The sequence below is a fragment of the Podarcis cretensis genome (genome assembly GCF_951804945.1).
Source record: "Podarcis cretensis genome assembly, chromosome: 11".
NCBI classification, from domain to species: Eukaryota; Metazoa; Chordata; class Lepidosauria; order Squamata; family Lacertidae; genus Podarcis; species Podarcis cretensis.
The window spans coordinates 55,653,063-55,674,915 of NC_137180.1; the positions used below are offsets into that span (position 1 = coordinate 55,653,063).

The window sequence follows — 21,853 nt, forward strand, 5'->3', positions numbered from 1 at the left end:
TTTAGGGTTTTATGACCCAGAATACTGTGAAGCAGAATGAACATTGCCTGAAGAACTTCGACCTCACTGAGTACCGCCAGATCCTGAGTGATCTTTCCATTCAGATCTACCAGCAGCTCATTAAAATTGCAGAAGGCGTCTTGCAGCCCATGATAGGTGAAACACCAGTGCTCATATTTAACTCAGCCCAGTGGTGCATTTGAGTGCATTTAATTACCCTGAATTAAACTGGGTAATGGAATCCAACAGAAGCAGACCCATATCCATAATATTCGGGGTGACCAATACCATCTACCAAGTTACCCAGTGGGCATAGCGCCCCAAACAGCACATCTTACTCATTTCAGTAGGGTTGGCAGTGAAGAAGTTCTTGGTGGTTTGTGCACATTATCAGCCAGTTTGGGCATCATGTTTTCATCCACGGAAACTATTTTTGGAGTTGTTGCTAGGGAGGAATGTATGCAAGAGAACTGAAAATCCTTGTGGTTTTTTAAGCACTGATCTGAAACCAGAACCTGGCAGGCATCCAATGGGGATTATCTGTGCCTATGAGTTTTCCTACTACAATCCCTTCACAGGAATTTAAACGTTAATTGCACAGGAATCCCTACCATGATTCCTGAAATTTCACCAGGCTTATGCATTTTCATAGTCACGAGGCCTAGAAACTTGTTGGGGGGGGGAGCAAATGCTGACATTTATACAGTCCTGAGGCCTTTGCTCAGTGCTCAGTTCCACATGATTTCAGATTCATCTAGGAATGTTAATTTTACCTTTCCTTGCCTCCCTTTTCCGCCTGTGTTACGCAGGGGCTTAAAATACGGAAGTTACTCAAACTTCATGCAGTGTGTATTTATGATACCTTTGTGCAGAAATGTTCGTAATTTTTACAGTATGTTAATTGAGTTCCAACCCATCCTGTTACCCACACCATTTTCCCATGCTTTATAACCATTAAGTAATTAATCCTCCCCAACACCGACGCAGGAGGAATGCTGCATAAATTATCCATCCCTATGCCAAGAGCGAGAAGATTAATCTGACAAAGGAAGTCTTCCTTGGTGCTAGGTGAAAGTTCCTTCTGCTGATTGCTCCCTCTGGGCTACCAGAGCTCTGTGTTCATTTGCCACTAGAACTACCACAGCCCATTACTATCCACTCATGGGACTGAAATGCAAATTGCCTGCAATTTAAAGATGCGGTTTGTGGTGATTTAGAGGCAGGCAGACGTGTGCAGCTGGATAGGTGGTTGGAGGTATTTAGGAAAACTCGGCACTGAAACACAAGCATTTCAGGTTTCTCAAGACACCTAGTTTGCTTTTTGCAAATACCGTATTTTTTGCTCTATAAGACTCACTTTTTCCCTCCTAAAAAGTAAGGGGAAATGTGTGTGCGTCTTATGGAGCGAATGCAGGCTGCGCAGCTATCCCAGAAGCCAGAACAGCAAGAGGGATTGCTGCTTTCACTGCGCAGCGATCCCTCTTGCTGTTCTGGCTTCTGGGATCCAGAATACTTTTTTTCTTGTTTTCCTCCTCCAAAAACTAGGTGCGTCTTATGGTCTGGTGCGTCTTATGGGGTGACAAATACGGTAATTTCTTTCCTTCCCAGTGACGGCGGTGTTAGAAAACGAGAGCATCCAGGGTCTGTCGGGCGTGAAGCCAATGGGCTACCGCAAGCGGACCTCCAGCATGGGGGACAGCGACAACTTCTACACCTTGGAGGCCATCATCCGCCAGCTGAACACGTTCCACAGCGTCATGTACGACCAGGGCCTCGACCCAGAGATCATCCAACAGGCTGTGAAGCAGCTCTTCTACATGATCAATGCGGTAGCCCTGAACAATCTGCTGCTGAGGAAGGATGTCTGCTCGTGGAGCACAGGCATGCAACTCAGGTGGGCTTCAGGCCAAAGCTCATGCTTAGTCACCCTTCCCAAAGGCTGCACGTCTCCCAATGCCACCATTTTGCTTCTCCCAGTAATAATAATAATAATTTTTTATTTATACCCCACCCTTCCTAGTTCAAAAACCGGGCTCAGAGCAGCTAACAATAAATTTAAAACACTTAATTATAAAAGCAACATAAAATACAGTATAAAAACATGAATAACACTAAAATTCAAAAATCAGTTTAGGGGGAAATAAGCATTAGATAATCCCCAGGGCTAGCTGGCTGAATTGGTCCTACTTGGGCCAGTGAGGAGGCCGGGGAGAATTAGCTGTGGGGTCTCAGAGCGGGTGATCTTAATAAAAGGGGAGGGGGAGGGAAGGGAAGGGAAATAAAAGATCAAGCTGAATTCAAATTAAAAGCCAGGCGGAATAGGAGGCCCGACGGAAGGAGGTTAAATCCTGAAGGGCCCTAGTCTCATGGGACAGAGCATTCCACCAGGTCGGAGCCATCACTGAAAAGGCCCTGGCTCTGGTGGAGGATAGTCTGACTTCCTTAGGGCCCAGAACCTCTAAACTATGGTTATTCATGGATCTTAAGGTCCTCTGCAGGGCATACGAGGAGAGGCGGTCCCGTAGATACCAGTTTTTCAGGAGGAAGAAGGGACGTAGTACGCACTGCCTCCCCAAGAAAAGGTGGGAGCATTGTGTGTGCCATCCCTGGTGCAGTAGTGCAATCATACCAGTTTGCTTGCCTCGGCTTTAGCTCATCTCTCCTGCTGTGTAGATCATCTTCGGGAGTCAGTCGCTACAGAGGAGCACACCCAGGGGTCTCTTTTGCCTTGGGAAACTCAAATCTTCTCAGCAACTTTCAGAGGCAACCTGCCATGTTTGAAATATTTCCCCTTCCTCCTCCTATTATTATTATTATAATTATGGCCTTCTTGTGTCGGTCCAGGTTTAACATCAGCCAGCTGGAGGAATGGTTGCGAGGAAAGAATCTACAGCAGAGCGGGGCTGCCAAGACCATGGAGCCTCTGATCCAGGCAGCACAGCTCCTGCAGCTCAAGAAGAAGACCTCAGAAGATGCGGAGGCAATATGTTCCTTATGCACAGCCCTCACCACACAGCAGGTAAGGAGGTGAAGGGATCCATTGATTTACTTGTTTATGAGGTCAAAGTCTTAACAAAAGACTTGACAAAGCCAAACACAAGATTGTTTTGCTGTCCCAATAAAACCCACACACACCGTTTTTAAGCTCACAACATCCTTGTGAGATAGGTCAAGCTGAGAGAGGTTAAATAGATTAGGGACGCGGGTGGCACTGTGGGTTAAACCACAGAGCCTAGGACTTGCCGATCAGAAGGTCAGCGGTTCGAATCCCCGCGACAGGGTGAGCTCCCGTTGTTCGGTCCCTGCTCCTGCCAACCTAGCAGTTTGAAAGCACGTCAAAGTGCAAGTAGATAAATAGGTAACGCTCCGGTGGGTAGGTAAACAGCGTTTCTGTGCACTGCTCTGGTTCACCAGAAGTGGCTTAGTCATGCTGGCCACATGACCCTGAAGCTGTACGCCGGCTCCCTCGGCCAATAAGCGAGATGAGTGCCGCAACCCCAGAGTCGGTCACGAGTGGACCTCATGGTCAGGGGTCCCTTTACCTTTACCTTACTGGTGAGCTTGAAGGCCAAGCAAGAATTTGACCCTGGATCTCCCCAAGTCCTCTCTGAGGTTATTACCCCCTCAGCCAAAGGAAAGCATTTACAGGAGAAAAATCACTGGGCAGCTGTTGCAGATGTTAAGCACCTACTCCCACCTGGAAGCATCTAACCATCCCCTCCCCACCTAGGTTGGGTGCCCTGTTATCCTTGCAACTTGTAGTTACACCCTTAGTTCCTAAGTTTTCTCCCTCTTTCCTTGAGAGAAGTGGTTATGTTTTTTTAAATAAAGGGTGATGCAGGGCGCACTGCATCAATTCAGCTGCTCTGTGTATGCCTCCTCCTCTAAGCCCCCGTCTTATTTTCTTGTCCACAGATTGTAAAAATACTCAATCTCTACACTCCTGTGAATGAATTTGAAGAGCGTGTGACAGTAGCCTTCATAAGAAACATTCAGGTGAGTGCTCCAACAGACAGGCATTGAGAAGTTCTATCTCTGCCTCACAGAAAAACCAACCAAGTGTGTTTTCTAAATGGCAGAGCTTTTAAAGCCTTGGTTCAGGAACAGATCACAGGGATACAAAAGCATTTATATTGCCTTTTTTTAAAAAAAAACCAAGATGCTCAGTTTCCCTCCCCCTCCTACTAGTACCTTTTCTGTGCAGCGTCACTCAGAGGCACACAAGGCTCCTTTACACCAAGTCAGGCAATTGATGTAGCCCAGTTCTATTTATTTCAAATAGCAATGACTCCCCACAGTCTTAGCTCAAGATCTTTCCAGGCCTTAACTCCTTGCACACTTGGAGGTGGAGACACAAGCAATGAACCTGGTACCTTCCATGCATGCAAAGCCATGTGCTGTGCTCCTGTTCTGCAGATATATATTGATTGTTGCAAAATGCTTCTATCACAGACAAGGCCAACAGTGAGAGGGTTGCCATGTATATTTGACCTGTAGAAGCAATATTGGAAACATTGCCAGATTTCCTCCTGGCTTCCTACCTTGGAAAAAAATGCCCTTCAAGTCACGGAGGGCTGCAGATTTGGGAATGGTGACTTTCTGGAGGGGTTGGAGCTTTTCAGCATCCACAGCCACACATACCCTCCCTTCTGTGATTCTAATCTTTTGGGGGGAAAGAATAGCTGAATAATAGCTTTTCTTGGCACAAAGGTTTGGTTCCCATGACCCAGAGTCCTGGTATAGAATAATGGATCAAAATACAATATGGTTGGCCATTTAGACCAAAAGTTTTACAATTAGGCACTTGGTGAAAAGATTTGGTCTCAGAAGGTTTTTGGTAAATACGAACAATTCACCAAACAGTTCTTTCCTTTGGCTTTTATCTTGGAATCAGTCAATCAATTTGCAATATTTGACTGCTCAGTTGACTACCATGGCAACCAGATAAGTGTTAGTACTCATTCCCCTCTTCCAGCTGCAGAAAGACAACTGAGGATGAGGCTGGTCTCAACCGTACAGGTGTTCCAACCTGAACTCTGCTGCATTTTGTCTGTTTGCTGATGTGTGTGTTTTCTTCCCCATCTCCTTGCCCCCAATTTCTTGTAGGCAAATTTGCAAGAGCGGAATGAACCTCCACAGCTACTGTTAGACTTCAAGTTCATGTTCCCTGTACTATTTCCATTCAACCCATCTTCTCTAACCATGGACTCTATCCACATCCCCGCTTCTCTCGGCCTGGAATTCCTCAACAGAGTTTGAAGATACTATATTGACTCCCAGCCAAATTTCCGAAGCAAAAAAGCAAAAGTGGAATTTAAGGATCTCTTCAGATGTGGACCAAATGATGGTTGATGAACCAATACACTTTAGTGAATCAGTGCTGAATTGTATAGCATAAGAAATTAATCTTGTATTTTTGGTTGGATGCTTTTTGGTTTGTATGGAGGGGATTTTTTTTTTGGGGGGGGGAGGCAGATTTTGCTGCTAAGAATACTTGGAACAAGTGGGGGGTTTGTACCACTTGATACCATGCTAAAAATATTCTTTCCCTGCTGCCATTAAGGCACCAGCATTGGTAAATGGAGTAACTATTTTCATTTTCTTAGGTTGTGGTTTTGGAAATTCTATCTTGAAATAATAGAAAGAAGCCTTCATGACCGTGCATCGTAACGTCGTCCATGGTTATGGGGCTCGCTTGCACATACTGAACTTCAATTTCTGAATTTCTGCTGCTGCCCTTCATTTCTAAAATGATTGTTTCAGGAAATAAAGTTGCAGTAGGCCAAACCAAGAATTAATTAAGTAGTCCGAAAGGAAATTTAACTGGTGGAGGGAACAATGCTTTTTCCTTGCATCTGGGGCACAAGAAGATGGTTACAGTTGTTGTCCCAGCTCCATCAAAGGCAACTTTGTACGGACCATAACCTAGAAGCGGTCAGTGAGGCAGTTCCAGCCTGCCTTCAGTATATTAAGTGGCCATAAATATTTTGTCCATGTGCCACACTGAGAAAGAGGAAAGTCACGGACCCAGAAACCTCTGCAGGAGTTTGGCCCTATAATTAGAGCTCCACTGCAGACTGCTGAAGGTTACTCGGACCAATCCATAATCTTTATGCCTCTTTTATCCTGTGAATATGTATGAGAACACATTGCTTTTACTGTGATTGTGAGAAAAGATAGATAGGGGTACGAGGTCCAAAATACTTCACAAAAAGGTCAGTTCCTTGTTATCATAGTTGAGTAGTCCTTACAGTTACTAGTGGCAGCGCCAATCTGCAGGACAGATTCCTTGGCCATGTTAGGAATCATTGTGAAGTCAAGTCAAGATACAGTCTGGCAGAGCTTCCATAGGACTGGATGGGCAACCTGAATGGAAGGTTTGCCTTCAACCAACTTTGTGACTTGTTTCAAGTCAGTTATGGAGGGCAGTTGCTTCATACCATGGAAAAAGTTGTGTGATTGGGTAGCAAAGTGCTGGTTGGCAAGGAGGCCTCTTGGGAGAAATAGAATGAGATATTAGCGCTGATGAGCTTGCATCGTTACCAGCAATTTGAAGCAAACCAGAATGGGTAGGGAAATTATTTTAACTTCCTAACATGGCACTAATATGCAATAGCGTTAACAGCACGACTTCCCCAACAGAGACTCAATTGCCTAATAAAACATGGCTTAAGAAACTAAATCTGCCCAAGCTCAGTGCACTGACACACAGTGCTTTTAAGTAAGCGGGCAACGAAGCAGGAATCCGCTGTTAACCATGACTTGCCATTACACGCAAACCAGGAAACTATGGTTAATGGTTTCCAAACAACCCAGGATCTGGAAGCCAATGTTAAACCATGGGTTGGTATCCTGGCTTGTTTGAAAGACATTCACCATTCTTTCTAGGTTTGCACATGATAGGAAGCCATGGTTAACTGCAGCTTCCTGACATAATTCCCTGCCTGTGCAAAGGGAAGAGGGAAGTGGCTGCATGCGTATTCTCACTTACCAGGCCAGGATGTGAACGTGGCCAGTGTAACAAATAGAAACTGTTTCACCAATATGGTTTTTAATCTTTGAGTAAATAGCTTTCTCAACTCTCTATTGTTTTGACATTAAAGTACACCTGCAATTCCTACCTATTCAGTTGCTTTCAAAACTATTAAGCTTTGCAAAGGCAACACTCAACCTACTATCAGATAGCATCAGAAATGCAGAGCAGCTTCCTGCAACTTGAACTTAGGCAGCTAGCCAATTCTAAGAGGGAGATTTTGACTGCTGCAAATTGAATACCCAGCTTGCAAAGTATCTCCTTTATAACAGAATACAGTTTTCACCAACGGACTGGTCCTAAGCATTCTGATCTGATTCAGAAAAGAACTGGAGTAATTGCCCATTTCTAGCAGGTGATGAGTCTCAAGGGTCACTGCTCCCTTTTTTTAAAAGTTCAGCAGTCTGCATATTGAGGTACTGCTGATTCAGGCTACGTTGCTCAACACCTTGCAGTATCGAGTCCTTGGAAGAACAACATGCAAAGAGAGGGAGGAACAAGTAAAGTCCTGCAGTCACCTGATACACAAAAATCGTCTCTCTCACTCAGCATTTCTAATGTGCACTTACAAATCCGCTGCTGCAACACTGCAGTGTATTAACATCGCAGTTGAACAGAGGTTATAATACAGAATGGAACTATTCTGGGGACCATGGTTTAATATAACTTTTCATATTCCTAATTCATAAACCAGTAACTATGGCAAGTAACGATTGCTTCAGCATGCACTTGAGACATTAGTCCTTCAGCTGAATTTGCTTCAGTTCTACAGTGCCTTGAGCTTCTGTTTGGTAGTTTTTTTGCCCCTGCCAAAGGTGCCCAGTTAGGTTTCAGCCAGTCTCATGGTGGTGAAATTACGCAATAATGCTCCAGTCAAGGGAATCCTCCCCTGACACCCCCCCCCCCGCATTGTTCCTCATTCACACCCTACTTGGGCATAGAAAGTGCCAGTTCTCATGGCAAACTTTGCCTCTTTCTCTTGTGACTTCCTGCATGTGGCAAACCAATGCTGGACAGAGCCTTTCCCCAGCAGTTGCCATGACTGACCCCTTGTGCTTAGGCATGCCAGCTTTGTGGGTTTGAAGCTTGATAGAATAAGGAAGCACAGTAAAGTATGTTGCCTTCACTGAACAAAGCCATTCTTCTCCTTGACCTTGGCAAACAACTTTCTTTATACCACAACTGTCTCTTTCCAGCATGATTGAAGAGATTTCCTTTGAAGTTTCTTTTTAAAATAATAAATTCCAGGCACTTCTTTTTTTCTTTAGCCAGTGCACAGTAATGGTCAATTAAATGACATAAAAGCAAGAATAGCAGCATCCAAGCCACAGTCGGTACTGCAGCAGCCAGGTAATTTTCTTTCTGCATTATGTTCTCTTCCCAGGATCAAATCTTCCATTTCCCATACAATCAGCCTGAGGTTGGGGCACTCTGCCAGTTGTGATGAACGAGAGCATTTGCCCCCTTAAACATCGGGGGGAGGTGAACTGGGTGACTGCTCCTGATTTCTCCAGTGCAATGCAGAATTTAGTCTTGTCCTGCACTCTAGACTAAGCAGAAAGTATGTGTTCACACAGTTTCTCTAGTTGCACCTGTTTCTGTGTATCCAGTTGTGCAATTTTTTTAAAGTGTTCCAGCTGCAACTGAATCACCATGCATTGCTAACCACAATTCTAACCAGGTAGGCTAACTGAAAGGGAGCTGCAGAACCCACTTTCACAGCGACCCTAGAAAACGTATTTATAAAATGTGGCTAATGTTCTTCCTGAGGATAATGGTATTTCACTACAGCACTGCAAGGAGAATTTATTTATATTATGTATTATATCTGTGTATATTTTAAAAATCTAACTGTTAGTATAGAAAGAGATATGAACTGAGTAAATAACTGTAATATTTAACTGCAAAAGATTTTCAGAAGGATCTCATGTTAAATATATTTGATGTATGTAATTTTTATGTTATCTGTTTTTAAGATATCTTGGGACTTACTTTTTAAAAAGCCAATTCACTGGTATTGCCCTGCACAAACATGCCTTCTCTCTCTTCCTCATCAGCCATTTAAATGTCATTTAAAACTCTTTAGCACAGTTCAAAAAGGTGGTTGGTGTCATTTATTTCATCATTTTAAAATATTTCTGATAGAGTACTTTCCCACTGTGTGCCTTTTCACCATTATTCTCAATCACTATTTTTTCAAGACTGAGTGTTAATAATTCTGGGGAAACCTTTAAATGTCACCAAAAATTGCCTTTGGAGTTGTAAGTAGACAGTTGACACTGGAAATTTTGAAGTAGACATGTTCAAAAGTCCATGAAGCAAGTTCAGTATTCACTGTAAACAATAGATGCAGTCTAGCAATTGCACAGAATCCAAACTGGGTTTAATGGCCTTTCCCCAAGCAGTTTTCTAAGCTTCCACCCCATACATGACTTTTTAAAGGGAAATGTGTCCAAAAGTGTGGATGTGCAGACATTGATGCTTGCTCACACGCACCCCCTTTTGCTAACATGGAAAACCCTGCTTTGTAGGAACACACATTCATAATTAATCAGCACACATATTAACAGCAAAATAAATTTTTAAAATGCATTCAGACCCACAAATTGAGAAGGTGGGGAAGAGAATGCAGCATATACAGTGGTGCCTCGCAAGACGAAAATAATCCGTTCCGCGCGGTTTTTTCGTCTTGCGAAGCATCCCTATTAGCGGCTTAGCGGATTAGCGCTATTAGCGGCTTAGCGGCTATTAGCGGCTTAGAAAAAGGGGGGGAGGGGGAAGACTCGCAAGACGTTTTCGTCTTGTGAAGCAAGCCCATAGGGAACTTCGTCTTGCGAAGCGCCTCGAAAAACGGAAAACCCTTTCGTCTAGCGGGTTTTTCGTCTTGCAAGGCATTCGTCTTGCGGGGCACCACTGTATTACATTCCTCATAATAAAGGGCAATTGAATGGGGATAGCAATCAAATTAGCAATGTTGAAGATCCCCTAGCAATGAATAGCCCAGCACGTAACTTCTCCATACTTAGTCCAGCTAGTATGGGAAGAACATGTCACCAGTGAGCAACTTAAAGATTTTTTCCGAGTCAGTAATTCATAATTATGTGTCAGTTAAATTTGGGCAATGGATCTTTTTATAACTATTGGAACTGCTCCCAGAGACGAATTCATGTGTGAAATTCTTACTGTAGCAATTAGCTGATGATCATGTGCTGAAGCAGCAGTCATTGATCGCTATTCCATGAATGGTGCCATAGCTAGCAAAAAACAACAACCCAACACACTTTTGTTACTCCCTTCCTTCCAGCAATGAGATCGCGGGTTGAGAAAGGGGTGTTACAAAGATTTTCTATGCAGCAGCAGGAACATATCAACTGAGGCTGGAAGAAATCTGCAGCCACTACCAGCTAGAAGGTAGACATCTCTCTTTGTCTATCCTCTTCCTTCAGCAGCAGACTTCCAAAGAGAGAAGGGAGAATTTCAATTTCCTAGACTTGGCAGAAATTCTATAAAGTCACTGAACATCTTGGGGCTGATTCCCATACTGCTTGGGCGGGTGCAGACTTGTTTTTGATCTGTGCTGGCTTTATTTTTGTCACTTCTTTAGGACAAGGGTGACTAACCTGAGGCACTCCAATTCCCGTCAGCCCCAACCAGCATGCCAAATGGTCAGCGACGCTGGGAGTGGTAGCCCAAAAATAGCTGGAGAGCCACAGGTTAGCCTCCTCTGCTCAAGGCTTCAAATTACTGTACTATAATGCAATAAACAGGGGTTCACAACAGGGTGTCTGCACAACTTCATCATATACATGTTCAATGAACATGGACAGTTTGCATTGAATCTAAACCCCCAAAGGAAATTGGCTTGAAACTAATTGTCAGAGCTGGGCATTAGGGTGGCCCAACACCATAACTTTATTTATTGAGGGGAGACTGGTCAGACCCATACCCTATGAAAATCAACAACTGCCAGTGAAATCAGCTATTTGACTACACGATCATGCCTATTTAAAACCATGCTGCAATATTATGTGTGTACCAGGATTAAGACACTGGTAGCAGGCCATGGGTTATTGTGTTCCCTCTTCCCCACCACCTGTTAATCACATTTTTCTATTACATCAGTACCACTGCTAGTTGCAGCTAAAGGAACCTTGACTGACACCAGTGGTGACACTAAAACAAAAGTTAAGGCCGGTGGAAATTCACATTGAGGAGAGGAGCACATTCACACAGCCTGCTCCTAAACTCCTGAAACAGGATTAAGAGAACAGAAGCATTACGTTGCTATTGTCCCTTTTAAGATGTTATAGAAATAAAGTATGCAAGAATTTGCAGTGGCTTACCAGGCTGCTGCAAGCGTTTGTAAAGGTGTATTAACACAAAGCCATATTTCCTCCTCATGTCAGCACTACATCAACAACATGGACTTGTTTTTTATTGTCAGACTGCTAAACTGTAATAGGACTGTAATTTTAGTGGTCAGAACGACTTGGGATTATGGATAGCCAGCTACAATAATCCTATAACTGTGCCAATCAAAATATATTTTACAAGCCTGTTTATGCCTGTCTCCTCAACCCACTGGATTTTTATGTATTTGAAGGTGTAACAGAACAGTTTGCTTTCTGAATTAAGGCTGAATATTTTAAATACAAGCAGCCAAGAACATTCCCCTTAAATACTAGAATTGTTCAAAGAACACAAAGGCCTGACAGTAAAAATGGATGTGCAAAAGGGAAATAAGGATTTGCCTAGCAGAAGCCAATCCAGGATTTGCTGTGTGCATGCAGAGTCTTAGTCCACTGGTTGATAGGCCCGCTGCTCTGAAGGTACTTGAATGACTTTTGAAGGCAAGTCCCAAAAATGTAGATGAAATGATACTGCTGGTAAAAGAAATATTTTTCCATTTTGAACAGATCTGTAAACTACACTTTCTGTTTGTAGGAAAACGACAAATAGTCACTGTCCTTCAGCTGTGCATAAAATATTGTGAAATAAATACTTTGGAATATGTGGGAGGCTGTTGGGACTTATTTTCTAGTGTACTGCATTGAAAACGTCGTATTTGCATGAGATTGATAATATCATTCCCATTTCAAAAGCGTAATCCTTCTCATGGGCAGAATTGAGGATGAGTTCATATTTTCAGAACATACCTGGCTGGCTCTCGGACCCTAAACACATCCACCTGTGTTTTTGCCAGTGGGTTGCGTGTCTGGTAAAGTATCAGATATATATTCAGATATATATATAGAGAGAGAGAGAGTAAACAAATATATATCAGTTGAAGGGTGAGTTTGAGCCCAGAGCCAGCCAGATCCTGATGGCCCCAATTTGGAAGGATAGTGAGAGGATGGGAAAAGGTACTACAATACCTCCTTTTATCCACGTCAGTTCTTCCCCAAAAGCATTTTACAAAAGGTTCTTATCTCTGCACTGCTGTATGCAAGAAATTTGCATCTTGCATGCACAGATACACATATCAACATCCCTGGTTTCATTTGGCAGAATAGCAAAGTACAAGCTGATAGGGAAATATATTTCAGTGTTAAACCTATGATGGCCCACAATGTATTTGCATACTGTTTTTCTTGAACAATTCTATCCTAGGAAACGAAAAAGTACTCTGGCCTTTTGAGAAACAATCCAATTTGAAATGTGAGGACTAGGGCAGGAATACTATGTAAGGAATCCTTACTTGGGAGTAGGCCCCACTGAACATGATGGGGCTTGTACCTAAATGAACAGGAGGCTGAAGAGGTAGACCTCTGATTATAGGGCTTGTGGTTTTTTAAATAAATATGGCTTCTAGGAGTTCCTGAATTAACACTTCTGAAGAGCAAACATGATTATAGCAAAGAATTGCCAATAAAACAATTCACATTCTTATTTGGTTCATGGTTGCTTCTGACAGTCCAAAAGCAATAAAGTCAAGCTTATAAAAAATTAAAGTTTAATGGAATAAGGTGTGACAGGGTGTATACCTCTATTCCATCTCTGCAGGGGTACAAGATAGCAACCTGATATCAACCTGTACCCTGTTGAGGCTGTTTAGAGTTGCAGGTTAAAAGCTCTCAGCTGTGCTAGACGAGGTGTGAATTCCATGACACATTATGGCATATGTGATGGGCCTCCTCAGTGGTAGAAGCTTTGTGGATTTCAGACTTTAATGCTGTTTCAACTACAGTTAAGGAAAATGCAACAAAAGGTATGTTTTCCCTATTGCTTTTAAAGGTAAAGGTAAAGGTACCCCTGCCCGTACGGGCCAGTCTTGACAGACTCTGGGGTTGTGCGCCCATCTCACTTAAGAGGCCAGGGGCCAGCGCTGTCCGGAGACACTTCCGGGTCACGTGGCCAGCGTGACATCGCTGCTCTGGCGAGCCAGAGCCTCACACGGAAACGCCGTTTACCTTCCCGCTGGTAAGCGGTCCCTATTTATCTACTTGCACCCGGAGGTGCTTTCGAACTGCTAGGTTGGCAGGCGCTGGGACCGAGCAGCGGGAGCGCACCCCGCCGCAGGGATTCGAACCGCCGACCTTTCGATCGGCAAGTCCTAGGCACTGAGGCTTTAACCCACAGCGCCACCTGCTTTTAGGGACTCCCTGTAGTGCATCATAGGAAAGCAGGAAAAAAGCTAAGGTGGTTTGAAAAACTCTGGACCATTGCCATAATGGGAGGAACTCACTAACAACCTATGGTCAAGACAAGGCAAAACCAAACCAATAGCACACTATACTATTGGGTATCCTTTCATTACATTTATTTAAAAAACCAGCCTGCCATTAAACACTGTGGATTACTTGCATTTGTTTCATGCGTGGCAGCTTGCTCTGCAGGATCCAAGGGCCACGTGAAGAAATCTGCAATGGAGAACAAATATATTTGTTAGTAACCATGATCCCTTGCTCCCAATGTAATTTTCTTGTTGTTGTTTTATTTTGCCTTTAATCCCTGTTGTAAATGCATTGGCATAGCTAATGTTTTTTGAAATTATTATTTTTTTAAAAAATCAAGCAACAGAAGCCAAATAATTAAACAGGGACTTTATCGAATTTGGGAGACCACAAACTCAGAGAGAAAGCCTTTCATAAATGATGTAAGAGTTCCAATACTATGAGCAGTTAGAAGGGTAGAGTTACAACATGGCAGCTCCTCCTTGCAAGATGACATAAGACTTAAATGTTTCTCACCAAGAGGATGAAAAGCTTCTGCTGCTTTTGGAGAAAAACCTGTATTCCGTGAAAAGTATTCAGAGGTAACTGATATATAAGTGAGTGTGCTTAATTTCTGGAACAGTTTGGCGCAAATGGGGTGTGCCTTGCTACAATGCTAGTCCTATTCCAAAATAGGCACGGGCACAATTTTAGCTGCCCCACTGAATACATTCATGAGGCGTGGAGGTAAAAGAGTTCAATGTTTGGGATATTAACATATGTCAATAAAGATCTTAGCATTTGAAAGTCAGGAAGGTACCAACAGTGGGATTTAAAAGGTTTAAAGTTTTGGAATGGGGAAAGAGTGAGTTTCACAGAATTGTAGCATTGCAAGGGACCACGAGAGTCATCTAGTCCAACCCCCTGAAATACAGGAATTTTTGCCCAAAGTGGGGCTCCAACCCATGACTCTGAGATTGAGTCTTACGCTCTACTGACTGAGATATAAATGTGATAAATCTAGCCACTCCTGCAATGAGTCAGGTACAGTGGTACCTCAGGATAAGTACTTAATTTGTTCCGGAGGTCCGTACTTAACCTGAAACTGTTCTTAACCTGAAGCACCACTTTAGCTAATGGGGCCTCCTGCTGCTGCCACGCCACCGGAGCACGATTTCTGTTCTCATCCTGAAGCAAAGTTCTTAACCTGAAGCACTATTTCTGGGTTAGCGGAGTCTGTAACCTGAAGCGTATGTAACCTGAAGCGTATGTAACCCGAGGTACCACTGTATATGGTTCTCCTCCGAACAGTCCTATGAGGGACCTAAGAAGAGCCTGTTGCAGCAGGCCAATGGCCCATCTAGTCCAGCACCCTGCTCTCCAAACAGATGCCATGGGGAAACCCACAGGCAGAGCACAAGAGCCCTGTTATGTAGTGAAGTTTCACCCTGGGCCAGCAGGGGGATACTGTAGATAGTTTTCACTCAGGTCTGTAGATAGTTTTCACTCAGGTCCACGTCAGTTATTTTAGGCGGGAAACTCTGAGTTATTGTTGCTACAATGTTGACAGCTGGCTGCCTATAAAAGCAGGCCGGCTGAGCTGTTTGCTAGTCAGTTCTATTCCAGCTTACAAAATAAAGAGATGCTTTGGAGAAATCGCTGTGTCGTCTGCTATGTCAACCCACAACTTAATAAGCCCTCTCCACTCCTGCAGTTTCCTGGCATTCAGAAGCAACTCTTACTCAGGTAGGTAATTTAGGCTGAAAGCGCACGACTGGTTCAAAATCAGCCAGGAGGTTTCCTGGCTGGGTAAAGAGCTGAACTCAGATCTCCCCAATCAGATCTCCCCAGGTTCAACACTCTTAACTACGACATATCCATAATATAGAGTGGCTGTGTTTAAATCTACTTAGCAACACTTAAGGAACACCTTTTGTTGTTCCTTAAGTTTCTTTTTGTACATCAGCATTCAACTGCAGTACTAGGGACATAACAGTTATTTCTTGGTCTCAGATGCCTTTGTTAGCACAAATTCCATCATTCAGTTCCACAGAACTCAGATTGCGCAGTGGGCTATTCATCACAGACCAGGAACTGCAACGGTGAGAGTTTTTCAAACTTGAGCATATGTACAAGTTAGATTAGAAAAATTATTCTCACTCCTGATCTAGCCCCTTTTTCCACCTTCCTGAGCCCCCACTCCCAGTGCAGAATCATATATTTTTTAAAAATTATATGGATGTATGTATGCATCTTCTCCCTATACTGAAACAGAGAGGAGAAAAGGAAGTAACAGCAATAGCAAATTAAAACAAAATGATAAGACAGTGAGCAGAGAAAAGCCTGGGATTGTTGATGCATAAGTTAAGGACTGCAGAAGCAGAGGGGGAAAGAGAGCCTTAAAACCCATTGCAGCAGGGCAAAGAAGACGGCTTGCAAACAGGATCACTGAATCTACGATTCCCAAGAACTATGACAACAGAAGGCTGATAATGTTTTTTTCAGTATTTTACATAATATGCTACTGCTTTGGGAAGGCTGCATACATCTATTTCTGATATGCATAGTAACCCAAGAACAACAATGTGAAATACTCAAGGTTCTTCATGACAGAAAAGGCATGAAACTGACAGCCTTGTATCTATTTCATTCATGAATCACTTCCTATGAAGCATCTCAAAGTGATTTCATAATAAATGATAGCAAAAACATGGTCTAGTATGCCTTTTCACCCTCCACTAAAGCTCCCAGCTTCGGCTTGTCATATATATTATCTTGTTTCAGTGCATATTTATTTTGACAAAATATAAATGCCTCATAATGCACTGGAAACACTTGATTCTGTAAACAGCCATCCATACTGCTGCTTCCCCTTCAAAACAGGAGGCTGGGTGTTAACCCAGGCTGTTAAAAGAAACCAGTGCTACAAAACATCACTGTCAGAGCTGCCTCCAGGTCCCAGCTCACAGAGGACCAACGCTAGGCTGTAGTTATGTACAAAAGTCTTTATTGAGATTCAGTTTCCATTTTAAAGCCGCAGCGTGCAGCTCTACGTCTCGACCTTAGACCGGCGAAGTCCCGTCTGAGTCTCCTCCCCTTCCACACCAGTTTAAGACTCTCGCCTTGCTCCACCTCTTCCTAAGTTCCTTTCTCCTCTGGGCCCTCCTGCCCGCTAGGGTCTCATCTTTCCTGGACTCCTCTGACGCTGACCCTGACGATTCTTGCCCCTCCTTCCGGCGGGCTTTAGGACCTGGTTCCCTATCCGGGCTACCTTCTGTGCCGCTCGCCTGTACCTTTGAACTTGGCGCGCGCGCCCAGCCTGCAACTTTCCTCTTGACCGTTAACTCGCTCTCCGATGGAGGCGTGGTCAACCCTGACTCATCTTCTCTCGCTGGTGGTGCATATGTGGGCTCTGACCCCTGGGACTCCTCCCCCCCACTACGCTCTGGTGGGGAAGCTGGTCCTGATTTCCAGCTGCTGCTCTGGGAGTCCCCGCTGGCCCCTTGCTTCTGGGGTGTCCCCCTTGGCTCGCCCCTTGCCCTGCCCATCGGCGCCCCCTTCTGTGAATCTTCCGATTCGCCGGAGAGGCTCATGGAATCTCTCGGGCTGCTGTCATATTCTCCTACGCTGCCCTCGGATTGCTCCCCCTCGCTCTCCATCTCTTCTCCTCCCTGCGCTCCCGCTGAGTCCCTGACAATCACAATTACCGTATTTTTCGTCCCATAGGACGCTCCGTCCCATAGGACGCACCTAGTTTTTTGGGGGGGAAATAAAGGAAAAAATTTTTTCCTTTATTCCCCCCCCAAAAGCAGGTCGGGGAAACCGAACCAGGTCGAGGAATGGCGCTGCGCCTCCCCTAGCTTGTGGGGCTGGCCGATGTCTGCCTCAAGCGGCAGGCTGCTATCCGCAGCGTGGGGAGCCCTGCGGAGAACTCCCATAGGGCTGCCCAGGCTGCGGATGCGCTCCCAAAGCACTGGGCGCTCTGCTTTCAGGGCACCCGACTCTCCGGGAAGCAGGCTGCTATCCGCAGCCTAGACATCCCTGCCGGACCTCCTGCAGGGCTGCCCAGGCTGCGGATGTCTTCCTGAAGCCTGGAGAAAGAGAGGGGTCGGTGCACCGATGCCTCTCGCTCTCCAAGCTTCAGGGAAAGCCTGCATTCACCCCATAGGACGCACCCAGATTTCCCCTTCATTTTTGGAGGGGAAAAAGTGCGTCTTATGGGGCGAAAAATACGGTAGGTTCAACCCATGAGATTCGAAACAGCATTTGGGCCTCTATTGATTGCAGTCTGCGATTGTTGGCTTTTTTTCCGCCCCTTTGCATTTTTAAAAACTTAATTTAACAATCTATCCCTAGGAACGGAGGAATATGTCTTATACCAGGTGTTTGTATGTAGCCCAGGATGGTCTCCTCTGATTCAGAGTTCCTCACAAGGGTCTTTCTCATCACCTTCTTTCTACCTGACCCTTTTCAACTGGATATGCCAGAGATTGGACCTTGAGACCTTCTGCAGATGAGGCAAAAAGTTTACTATCTTTTGAGGAAAGAGTGTTTGTTGAGCAAGACCCTCCCAATAAGCTATAATTGAACAACACAAATTTGCTTGTATGTGACTGAACGCCACCCAGTCGGGAAAGGCCAAATGGATTCAATGAGATCTCTGATGGATCATATCCAAGATCCATCTATCCCACCTCCCACAGTGGCCTATCAGATATGCCAGGAGTCTACAAGCAAGGGGTGTAGTATCAGCCCTCTCGTTTTTTCTCCACTGAGTGGCTTTGCATGACCGAACAACCTCTGTTTGGGAGGCTCACTATGAATTTTCCAAAAGCTGTCTATAAACATTTAAGAAGCAACAGAAATTAGCTAAAGGAGAATATTCAAGCAAAAACCGCAGGATGATGTGCTGGTATATTACAAGGGGGTTATTACCTAGTAAGGTAATAACATTATTAGGACCTACAAACGATCACAAAGATGACAAAGCTTTTGAGTTTTGTGCTTTCTTGTGGCTGGCATCCGTCTGCCTTTTGAGATAATGGAAGAAGTGCGCCTTTGGGAGTGAAGTCAAACCGCTGGAAAGTTACAAGCGCTGCTGTGGGGAAGATGAAGCTGGGGAAGATGAAGGCGGCCAGTTTCGCTGTTACAGATGTACCATTTCTTCTCTCTGCGCTCCTCCCAGCAGCCATTCCTTGACTGGTGAATGCTATGGATGCACAGCCTGACTGTCTCCTGGTGGGTTGATGTTGCCAGCCTCCACGTTATGTTTGCAGACATCTTATTTGCTTGTTTGCTTATTTACTATCAGTATTTATCCTGGCTGCCCAATGACATAGTTGTTTGGGAGACTTGGAGAGATAAAATGATAAAAGGTACATGGTTCAAAACTGATGGATTTGCATGTTTGCTCACTCCTTTGGGGCTCCTTGCAGTTAGAGACGTTGAGACGTATGCTGGCTACACACCATAAATCTAAAGCACACACCCCAAAGAATCCTGGGAACTTTGATTTGTTAAAAAGTGCAAGCAATCACAGGTCTGTGAGGAGCCAGAATCCACCACCAACTTTGGCAGAGGGGGGGTGGCAGTTATTGTTTTGCTTTTCTTGTTTTAATTATGCATTTTGTGTTATTATCTATGCAAAAATCTCCAAATGAATCTAAACTTCAATGCCTAAAATCCCAGGTAGAGGACAAGGATCCTGAGATCACGTTAAGGGTGTACAAATTCTGTGCAATTGCCATAAAACTTAGGGAACGAGCTGCGCTATCATAATGGTTAAGGTTTTAAATGATAATTTTAGGTCATATGTTAATGACTAAGTTTTAATTTATATATTTTTAAACTGTTGCTATATCTGTATTGCCCCTGTTATACCTAATTGCAAAATCGTGTTTTATGAATTCCATGATGTGGGCTGGAACTGGTCTGTGACCGAAATAATAAATAAATTAATTCAGTCAATGTGTTATTATCTTTTGTGTTATTTTTAATGCTGTTAACCGCCCTTAAATATATGGGTGGTGGGCGGCATACAAATTTAATAAATAATAATAGCAAACCCACCCACACTCCCGAGGCAGGCGCTTTAGCTTGAAGCAGGCCGCGTTGCCCCGGAAACGGCCGGGGCGAATCTGCCGCGCCCCAAACCGCTCTTCCCGTTGCTCTCCTTTCCCCGCCTAGTTTGACATCCGCGGGCGCAGATTCCACACGAGGGTTCCTCCTTTTTGTAGTAATGGTTACGACCATGCGGAGAGAGCACCTCGGCGTTACCGAGCCTGCACCCAGTTCCCTGCCCCTCCCCAGAGACGAGTTCCTTCTCCCCCCCCCACCCCATTCCGAAAACTAAATAAAAGCATTATTAAAAAGGAAACCGCTATTATTTGCAACTGGTTTTATTCAATTCAATTCAATTGCTATTATTGCAATTGAATTGGTGCAATTCAAAGGAGCAGGATTCAAAGGAGCAACCCAAATGTGGGGTTGCTACACACACACCCCTCGAGGATGCACTCGCGTTACCTGCACAGGCGTCTCACCTGTTCCCTCCTCTCGAGGAGCAGCGGGCAGAGTCCGCTTGTGCTGCATGTGACTGCAGACTTGGAGGCTGGGCGACGGGGAAGAAGTAGGGGAAAGGGCAAGAGGAGGAGGAGGAGGAGGAGGAGGGGAAGAAAATAAGCACCGCCAGGCCTGGTCCCGGCCCCCTCCGCCCGCCCCCTCTGCAGGCTGGGCCTCGGGATTGCATCAGGGCGTGCAAAGGGAGACCTTCAGCCCAGGAGACGGAAGAGGAGGCGGCGGCCATGGCTTTGCTCCGAGGCAAGTAGTTGTTCCCCGGGCTTAAAACTTCTCTTTCCGAATCTCTTCCCCTTCCTTTCAGGGCTGCATTTTGCAAGCCTGACGCTGCACTCGCGCTTCCAGATCTGGGAGCAGCACACGCCCTAGAAACTACAAATGCAAGATTTTTATTTTTATGTTGACTTTGTTTTTATGTTGCGTTGTGCTCACTCTCATCTCGGCAGCTTGAATAAACACGGCTTTGGAGCGAAGAACATGAAGCAGTACAGGATAGGAGAAACGAGGCTTGGAATGGTTCTTTTTTATTATTATTTTATTGCCGGCGTGCATACCTTTGCTTTTTATTATTTCTTTCTTCTTCAAAGGCAGAGCTTTTCAATCAGGTTTTATTGTGTTTGCCCATGCAGCTGCCCCGGGAGTTGAACTGGGATCGTTCCCATTTTGCAGATGGGGAAACGGAGGCTGAGAGGAGAACTTTTTATTGATAAGAAATGCATTGGAAAACAAAAAGAAACCGCTCCTAGCATTGATTGATTTGTATAACAGGTTGTCAATCATTTTGAAAGATATCTATCCACATTCTCCAAATTTAAAAAAAATCTATAATATTCTACACTGAAATGTTTACTGTAGCAAAAAGCCACCAAGCTGCAGAGACTTTGTATGAAAAAGTTGGCTTTAAAAAAAAACACATCTAAAAATTAGACTGCAATCATTTAAGCATTTTAAAGCTTCCATGAATAGGAGAGTCTCATAATAATAATAATTGTTTTATATAGTTTATTTCAAATGTGCAAAGCCGTTCTTGCATACTATCTCAGTAATCTTTGCAAGACCCTTGTAAGTTAGGCACTGTAGGGGGCTTGCTCTGGTTTGGTGTAGCCAGGCATGTTGAACTAGGTAGTCCCTTCTGGAGATCATGAAATAGGACATAGGAATCACTATCTGTAAGGCTTTGGCTATCCCTAAGCATATGTGGACACTTCAGTGGATAAGGAGTTAACTAGATTGCAAAATGTCTGGTAAAACATGCTTTGGAAGCTGCAGAGACTTTGTATGCAAATAGGGAGACGAATGCTGTCATGAGTATATACTAGTTTCCACATAATGAACAACATTGCTGCACTGGCTTGCATTTCTAAACTTGTGCAATGCCCCAGGTGTTTTTCTGTAACTGAAAAGGCACAGCTTGCAGCCTTTGAGTCTGAAATTGCTCCTTTCAGGGAGTATAAGGGGCTATATGCTACTTCCAGGATCAGAGACAACATGCTGGGAGAGGGCTGGTGGCTTAATTGTGGCATCTTTTTGGCATTCTGAGAAACCGATGCAGGATTAAATAGGCCTTTGGTCTGATCCAGCAGGATACTTC

General features: G+C 44.3%; 1 protein-coding gene and 1 long non-coding RNA gene across 6 annotated transcripts in view; one reads left to right on the forward strand and one right to left on the reverse strand.

The window, feature by feature from the left end:
* MYO5B (myosin VB) overlaps positions 1–9,611 on the forward strand; it is a 320,955-nt gene extending 311,344 nt beyond the window's left edge. For all 3 annotated transcript variants that reach the window (XM_079994667.1, XM_079994668.1, XM_079994669.1), the window contains 5 exons: positions 6–156; positions 1,609–1,894; positions 2,845–3,019; positions 3,916–3,996; positions 5,107–9,611. In XM_079994667.1, the coding sequence (XP_079850793.1) occupies positions 6–156; positions 1,609–1,894; positions 2,845–3,019; positions 3,916–3,996; positions 5,107–5,259 (846 nt within the window). In that variant the 3' untranslated portion in view covers positions 5,260–9,611. The remainder of the gene's footprint in view (positions 1–5; positions 157–1,608; positions 1,895–2,844; positions 3,020–3,915; positions 3,997–5,106) is intronic.
* A 4,160-nt stretch (positions 9,612–13,771) lies between these two features.
* Positions 13,772–21,829, reverse strand: LOC307226409. Of its 3 annotated transcripts, XR_013843381.1 has the most exons (3): positions 20,229–21,829; positions 18,653–19,037; positions 13,772–13,893 (listed from the first exon to the last, which is right to left on the reverse strand). It is a non-coding gene; the product is annotated as an uncharacterized lncRNA (long non-coding RNA). The 3 variants fall into 3 exon arrangements; XR_013843380.1 differs by lacking the exon at positions 18,653–19,037; XR_013843382.1 differs by lacking the exon at positions 20,229–21,829 and having other exon boundaries at positions 18,653–19,105.
* Positions 21,830–21,853: the final 24 nt, after the last annotated feature.